Below are 8,487 nucleotides of genomic sequence, written 5' to 3' on the forward strand. Positions count from 1 at the left end.
GCTGGTGTGTTGGTGTGACAGTGTGCTGGTGTGACAGTGTGAAGGTGTGAAGATGTGCTGGTGTGCTGGTGTGCTGGTGTGAAGGTGTGCTGGTGTGCTGGTGTGAAGGCATGCTGGTGTGAAGGTGTGCTGGTATGAAGGTGTGCTAGTGTGAAGGTCTGCTGGTGTGAAGGTGTGCTGGTGTGCTGGTGTGAAGGTGTGATGGTGTGAAGGTGTGCTGGTGTGAAGGTGTGCTGGTGTGCTGGTGTGCTGGTGTGCTGGTGTGAAGGTGTGCTGATGTGAAGGTCTGCTGGTGTGAAGGTGTGCTGATGTGAAGGTCTGCTGGTGTGAAGGTATGCTGGTGTGCTGGTGTGAAGGTGTGCTTGTGTGAAGGTGTACTGGTATGCTGGTATGATGGTGTGCTGGTGTGCTGGTGTGAAGGCATGCTGGTGTGAAGGTGTGCTGGTATGAAGGTGTGCTAGTGTGAAGGTCTGCTGGTGTGAAGGTATGCTGGTGTGCTGGTGTGAAGGTGTGCTGGTGTGACGGTGTGCTGGTGTGCTGGTGTGAAGGTATGCTGGTGTGAAGGTCTGCTGGTGTGAAGGTATGCTGGTGTGCTGGTGTGAAGGTGTGCTGGTGTAAAGGTGTGCTGGTGTGAAGGTATGCTGGTGTGCTGGTGTGAAGGTGTGCTTGTGTGGAGGTATACTGGTGTGCTGGTATGATGGTGTGAAGGTGTGCTGGTGTGAAGGCATGCTGGTGTGAAGGTGTGCTGGTATGAAGGTGTGCTAGTGTGAAGGTCTGCTGGTGTGAAGGTATGCTGGTGTGCTGGTGTGAAGGTGTGCTGGTGTGAAGGTGTGCTGGTGTGACGGTGTGCTGGTGTGCTGGTGTGAAGGTATGCTGGTGTGAAGGTATGCTGGTGTGAAGGTATGCTGGTGTGCTGGTGTGAAGGTGTGCTGGTGTAAAGGTGTGCTGGTGTGAAGGTATGCTGGTGTGCTGGTGTGAAGGTGTGCTTGTGTGGAGGTATACTGGTGTGCTGGTATGATGGTGTGAAGGTGTGCTGGTGTGCTGGTGTGAAGGTGTGCTGGTTTGCTGGTGTGAAGGTGTGCTGGTATGAAGGTGTGCTAGTGTGAAGGTCTGCTGGTGTGAAGGTATGCTGGTGTGCTGGTGTGAAGGTGTGCTGGTGTGAAGGTGTGCTGGTGTGACGGTGTGCTGGTGTGCTGGTGTGAAGGTATGCTGGTGTGAAGGTCTGCTGGTGTGAAGGTATGCTGGTGTGCTGGTGTGAAGGTGTGCTGGTGTAAAGGTGTGCTGGTGTGAAGGTATGCTGGTGTGCTGGTGTGAAGGTGTGCTTGTGTGGAGGTATACTGGTGTGCTGGTATGATGGTGTGAAGGTGTGCTGGTGTGCTGGTGTGAAGGTGTGCTGGTTTGCTGGTGTGAAGGTGTGCTGGTGTGAAGGTGTGCTGGTTTGCTGGTGTGCTGGTGTGAAGGTGTGCTGGTGTACTGGTGTGAAGGTGTGCTGGTGTGAAGGTGTGCTGGTTTGCTGGTGTGATAGTGTGAAGGTGTGCTGGTGTGCTGGTGTGAAGGTGTGCTGATGTGAAGGTGTGAAGGTATGCTAGTGTGCTGGTGTGAAGGTGTGTTGGTGTGCTGGTGTGCTGGTGTGAAGGTGTGATGGTGTGAAGGTGTGCTGGTGTGAAGGTGTGCTGGTGTGCTGATGTGAAGGTGTGCTGGTGTGAAGGTGTACTGGTGTGCTGGTGTGAAGGTGTGAAGGTGTGATGGTGTGAAGGTATACTGGTGTGCTGGTGTGCTGGTGCATACCTGCCATATATTAGTGAGAAGAGAAGACAGCTGGTTCCTTGAGAATTGCCTGGCAGCTAGCCTAGTGAAATTGATGAGCCCCAGTCCAGTAGAGAAGGTGCCTTAAAAAACAAGGGGGACAGTGGTGGCAGAAGGCAGAGGCAAGCAGATCTCTGAGGTCAAGCGAGCCTGGTCTACAGAGTGAGTTCCAGGATGGCCAGGACTACACAGAGAAATCCTGTCTCAACACCCCCCTCACACACAGAAAAGAACATGGTGGAGAGCATCCCACACAGACAGCGAGTACACATTAACATGAACACATACATACATACACATTAATACACATTAACATGAACACACACATTAACATGAACACACACATACATATACACACATTAACATCAACACACACATACATACACACCACATACACATACATTACCTTGAACACACACATTAACATCAACACACACACACACACACACACACACACACACATATATATATACACATTAACATCAGCACATACACACACACACGCACACACACATGGGTGGGAGGGAGAGAGAGAGCACACTCATTTTAACTATCCCAGGCTGTGTGTATGGAGGGGGTCTAGAGCTCATCCACATGATAATTTTTTTTTCTAGTCACAAATTGTCCTCATTATCTCTTCATAGTGAGAAAGGGCTGCATAACCAGGTCTAGCCAATGGGCTTGCAGCTGTGGTAGCTTGCATAATCACTTCCATGCTGAAGCACGAAATGCCAAGGGTCAGATCTTCATCATTCTTTCTCTAGCTTTGGCATCTGAGGGGCACCAGTCAAGCCAGCATAAACTTGGGTCCCCAGTGTTTTTGCAAACCCAGGTTAGATGTGGTGCACATATAAGAAAAGTGCAATAGAGTTAACTTTCTGAGATTTGGGGTTTGTTTACACAGTACAAGCCTAATCATCTGTTTTGTCCGACATGAGATGAGGAATAATGCAGGCTAATTAATAATATGGTTTAAGTGACTATAGTACCTTGTTCCTTGACTTTGCTTGAGACACAATACCCTACGTTTTAATGTGTTCTTGAACTCAGATGACACATACCTGTAACTTCAACTCTTGGGATGTGGTGGCAGGGGCATCATAAGTTAAGGTCATCCTTGGCTACAGAAGGAGTTCAGAGTCAGCCTGGTCTACATGAGACTCTGTCTCAAGAACAAAACAAAGGGTGGGTTAGAAAAACAAATGCTTTATACTTGCTATTTCATTGTTTTCTTAATAGTTTCACAACATGATGGTGATGGGGAAAGAGATGGGCTCTGTTCTTACCTGTGGAGCAGGGTGGTACAGGCGTCTCACCACCCTTGGAATAGCCTGTTGTTTCACTTCCTTGAAAACCATTCTATAGCTCAGTGCACTTCCCACCAAGAAAGGGGGGCTGTTTTAACCTCAGAGGAAACCTGTTCACAATGGGAGGAGGCAGGGAGAACAGAGAAGGGAGGAAAGAAAGAAAGGAGAGGAGGGAAAAGAAAGAGGAGAGGGGAGGAAAAAGGGCAAGGAGGGGAAGGGAAGAGGAGGAAGGAAAGAAGAGGAAAGAGGAATGGGGAGAAAATAAGTATGTAAATTTGTCTTGGTTTCTAATTTCAGGGAGTCTACAAGGCTGATTGCTGTTTATCAACCGCCCGCTGTAGACTGAGCGGATGTATTTCTAGCCTTGCACAGTTTATAAACGAGTGGTGTACAGACCAGTAAACAACGGGAATGGCTGACTGTTTGCCAGGCACTGACAAACAAAGCATGAACCGCTTTGTTCTTACACCGTAATAAGGCGAGCACCCTTCAAGCTTGCTTTACAAGTAAGGAGCAGAGGCACACATGGCCATTGGGTCACTTAGGGTCACACAGTGCACAGCAGAACTGGAATCTCTGTTCAGTTATTGTAGCTAATATGGCACTCCTGTCCCCATTGTTTGGTGAGTGTGGGTACAGGTGCCTAGAGACAGGACAGCTTGGGAAGATGGAGCAGCTCACCCAGCACAACAGGGCGTGGCAGAAGTGGGGTGGGGTGTGGGGAGAAGGCTCCTTGAGCTGAATCTTCAAGGTCAGATGTGACTTAGCGAAGGTCAAGAAAGTGCTTTCAGATGAGAACTAGTTAGAAACAAGTCTAAGCTAAGGCCTAACTTTCATAATTAATAATTAGTTTCTGTGTCATTATTTGTGGACTGGGATCCCAGAGAAAAACCCAATTGTATTTTTTAGTTCTCAGCATCTTCAATCCTTATTCCCTGACTTCCACTAACATCCCCATCCCTTCCCACCTTAAACTATCTCGAGACATTGTTCTATATTCAGGAGACAGTGGATCAAAATCACCCTCAGGATGTGGTCTTCAGAGAAGAGAAACAGGGTGGGTGGCACCAGGAACCGCACTAGAAGACACACCCTTGAAGCAGGGTGCATGGCACCGGGGACCACATTAGAACACACATCTTAACCTGAGACTCTAAAGAAGGTGATCCTGCCTTTGGACAAAATGTGAGTATATGTCCAAATTCAGGGCTTAAGAGCTGTAAAGCAGAAGGAGCTGTTAGTTCTCCTGCAACAGGCATTACAAATGGTTGTGAGCTCCCACATTGGGTGATGGGAACAAAGCCTAGTCCTCTGGGAGAGCATCAAGTGCCCTTCATCTCTGGGTCATTTTTCTAGCCCTGTGATAAGACAAAGCCCAAACCAAAAGCATTTATTTCTGTGTGTGTGTGTGTGTGTGTGTGTGCTTGTGTGGTGTGTGCATGCCATGGTGGTGGGCATGTGATCATAGAACTATTGGAGTCAGTTTTCCCTTGTCACCACGTAAGGCCCGAGGATTGAACTCAAGTCCTCAGGCTTGGCTGCAGGCGTCTTTTCCTGCTGAACTCCCTAAAAAGCCCTGGAACAAACCATATCACCTGTTACTGGCAACAGGTCCCCTGGTCTACCTTTTTTGTTCCAAGACACAAATCCTGAATATATCAGTGAATGTCCTCCAAACACAAATCTACACCTTTGACCATAGCATTGATCTATGGGAGTGGTAGGAAAAAAAAAATCATTCCTTGGGGGTAGGGACTACTTTGGACTGATTTACATACTTGCAAAACATCCACGTTTATGCCACAAACTACTTCACGCTCATTATTTAGACACGCCGATTAAAAGGGGTTTCCTGCGCTTAATTAGTATCTTTTTCCACTTCATTGATCCATTTATCATGAACAGTGATCCCATTCACTGTGTCTGGAAGCCCTTAAGCTCATAAATCTCTGCAGAATCCAGGATTCATGGTGGGAGCCAGTGTCTTAAGAAATGAACTAGTCTCTGCCGTGTTTTTGGGCAAAGAAGGCCTGTTGGTAACCATATTCACAGGCAACTCAAGTAAGCTCCTGAGACAAGAAACTTAAAGAGTCATCTTTACTTTGTCTGTGGGTGTATCAGTGAGTGTGCACATATGTGAGTTGGTGCATGTGCACAATCATGAGCATGGGAGGACCTTGCGTGCCATCCCTCAGGCTCCATTCACCTTGCCGTACCATGATTTGTTTTATTTTACATGTAGGAAAGTTATGTCTGCATATATGTATGTGTACCCTCAGTGATCAGGAGGGGGTGTCAAGATTTCCTGGAACTGGAGTTAGGATAGTTTTGAGCCACCTTGTGGGTGCTGGCAATCAGACCCAGGTCATCTGTTAGAGCAGCAATTGCTTTAAACTGTTGAGCCATCTCCTCAGCCCCACCTTGTTTTTTGAGGCAGGATCTCTCATTGGCCTGGAACTCATGAAGCAGTTAATCTGACTGTCTACCAAGCCTTGGGAATCTACCTGTTTCCATCCTTCCAATGCTGGGATTAAAGTAGGTACCACTATGTCCCACTTTTTAAAATGGGTTTTGGGGATCAAACTCAGGTCCTCATGCTTAACCATCTCACCCTTATTGAATGAGCTATTCCTCTAGACCCATGCCATCTTGTCTATGTTAAATAGCATGCTTAATATCAATGGTCTCATGACTGAAGTCTAAGCATTTTTATGTCATTACATATTATATAATTGAGACCTTTGGGGTGATAGAGAGAATAAGCTAGAACAGATGATGTTACCGAGCAAACAGAAGTTCAGTGGTGTGCACTAGAACTATGTGGACCAAAGAAGATGGCCCCCAGGACATCTGCAACACCTGTAGCTCCCTTGTGGGGACTTTCTTCCAGGTAGTCATCACATTGGCACACCCCTCACTCTCATCTAACTGGGCAAAAGTCGTGCCATGACTCAGGCACTGCCAAGTTCAAGGCTAGGGCAAAATCCACCTGCACCAACGAGATAGGAAGAAAATAGAATTCCATGGTAATATGAGACAGGTCCTGGCCAGGCATGCCCAACCTGCTGCCTGTCAGCCCCAGAACTGTGATGAATGCAACCTGCCATGAAATTACAAACTCACTTGAAGCACGGTGAGCTTTGGGAGGTTTTTGTAATTTGTTTTGTAACTAAATGATGTAGAAATTTTCAGTGTAGAATTTTTTAAAATATTTATAATGTTTATCGGTGCATATCAACTATGTGTGATAATGGGTTTCATGATGGCATAGTGTGTATATTGATTATATTTCCCCACTACCTTCTTTTGTTCCCCCCACTCCTGCTGATCCCCTTTCCTTGCCCAGTTAGCCTCTTTTCTTTTTGGTGACCCAGGGGTTGAATTAGGGTTGCAGATAGGAGCACGGGATTGCCTGCTGGAGTATTGACATCTTCCTAGTGGCTGCAGAACTGAAGGAAATGGCTCTTCCATTCCCCAGTTACTAGTAACTGCCCAGAGATCCTCTGGGTAGGCCTTGTGAGTCTCTCCCACATAGCCGCCATTAACCATCTTCAGCTCTCAGTGGGAAAGAAGAGTCTCCGGAGCCCTTTCGGCTACAGATCTCAAGGTGTGGTCCTACCCTTCCTTGACCCATCATTGTCCGGTTCCAGACTCTCTGGTAAGGTAGTCTGAAAAGTTGTCAGAATTCTGAAATCTCCTTCCAGGAGACCAGCTTCCTGTCTTTCTGGCACCATTGGGGGAAATTCCAACTCCTTGGATACCGTTGCAACAATAGTTTGATAACAAAGGGAGGATCACACTTGTCTCTTTAGAATATCTTCATTTCTACTCTCCTACACCCTCATGTTATGTTTTCCCACAGAGCACTGGGGAAATTAGCCGGATCCCCTCACTCCCAGGACTTCAGAAAAAGTCTCTTCTGTGGGAACAGCTCCTGCCTCCTCCCAGGAAGAGTCCCAGAACTCCTTCAGTACTCAAGACAACACCCCTCGTCTTGTGGAAGTTTCCTTTGCTCCTTTCCCAATGCAGCCATATTAAATGAATCACCATCTCCCACTTCCCACCATTGCACGGTCTGCTTGACCTTCTGAGGCTGGGAGGCCAAGTCCAGCTGCCGAGGGCCGTCTGGCTCAGGCTCCGACATGACCAACTGCATTGGAAACAATAGACGTTCCAAACTTTCTCAGATCCTTGCTTTCTCAGCACGTCACTTTTTCACGGTACCCAGAGGTCAAACGAAAATCAATTTATTGAGCATTTGTGTACTGATAATTATAGTCTTTTGAGGGACGAAACCACTTAAATTGAAGGAAAATTGAGTATTAGCATTTCATTCTCAACTTATAATTGTTAACAACTGGGAACTCTGGTGTTACATGGCACGTCAGACCTGGAATTGGGTTGGAAACTGATGTCTTCATCTTCTGTTCCACGTTGAATTTTGGGTGACATTTCTTTCTATTACAGCCACCCCAAAACCTTAGCTCTGTGAAAATACGCTATCAAAATGAAGGTAGCTGGGTCAGAGCTGAAATCAAACTACCTCAGGCTGTGGGTTTGTGCAGTAGTCCTCAATGTCATCACTGGGGCACTTCCCTCAAAATTACAAACATCCTGGTTTCACAAGGGAATTTCTTTGGAATTCAGTGTAGGAAACAGGGGCCACAGTGTCTCTAAGGGAGACACAACTCAGAACTTGAAGTTAGTCAGAGGACACGAAGCAATTGTTCGAATTAGTAGCGAAGGGAAGATTCACACATGCGTTCATATTTGTTTACGATTCACATGCATATGTGTTTGTGATGTATGTTTACATGTCAATACAGGATGTGTGAGTTCATGTGTGTTTGTGGGTTTTTGAATGAGTGCTGTAGTGTGTGTGTTCACGTGTGTGGAGGACAGAGGAACAGCCTCAGGTGTTGGTCCTTCGCCTGGCATATTGTTCATGTGTGTGGAGGACAGAGGAACAGCCTCCTCAGGTGTCGGTCCTTCCCCCCCCCCATCTCTTTCTTATCCATTCACCCCACACACCAGACTATCTGGCCCTTGAGCTTTCAGAGATTCTCCAGGCTCCCCTCTTATCTCACCTCAGCAACACTAACATTCCAGATGCTCGCTACTGTGCCTGGCTTTCCTTGTGTCCTGGGGACCTGAGCTCAGGTCCTCACTCTCATACACAATAAGCCTGCTACCTACCAGGCTGTCTGCTATAGCCAAGATTCATGAGCATACCTAAAGCAGATGAAAGCATGGACCGTCTAAAGAGAAAGATGCTAACAAAAGCAGAGGAGATGTTGTGTGCTTGAGACGTCGTTTCTAAATGATTCGGTTTCCTTCATTCATCTGTTGGTAATCCTCGGCCCTGAGTTGGAAG

General features: G+C 47.1%; 1 protein-coding gene across 1 annotated transcript; it reads right to left on the reverse strand.

Moving 5' to 3' along the window:
* Nucleotides 1–457: 457 nt before the first annotated feature.
* On the reverse strand, nt 458–7,257 carry LOC130874180 (uncharacterized). Its single transcript, XM_057769159.1, has 2 exons — nt 7,161–7,257; nt 458–1,377 (listed from the first exon to the last, which is right to left on the reverse strand). Exons 1-2 carry the CDS (start codon nt 7,255–7,257, stop codon nt 458–460), a joined length of 1,017 nt encoding a protein of 338 aa, XP_057625142.1.
* Between the last annotated feature and the right edge of the window lie 1,230 nt (nt 7,258–8,487).

This window comes from Chionomys nivalis, chromosome 5 (genome assembly GCF_950005125.1).
Source record: "Chionomys nivalis chromosome 5, mChiNiv1.1, whole genome shotgun sequence".
NCBI classification, from domain to species: Eukaryota; Metazoa; Chordata; class Mammalia; order Rodentia; family Cricetidae; genus Chionomys; species Chionomys nivalis.

What these genes read in the sequence shown, in the direction of transcription:
- LOC130874180 (XM_057769159.1), bottom strand. Translation starts at nt 7,257, where the DNA reads ATGTCGGAGCCTGAGCCAGACGGCCCTCGGCAGCTGGACTTGGCCTCC. An exon ending in ATGGTGGGAAGTGGGAGATG is followed by an intron (nt 1,378 to 7,160) that starts GTGATTCATTTA and finishes CCTTCACACCAG; the next exon opens with CACACCAGCACACCTTCACA.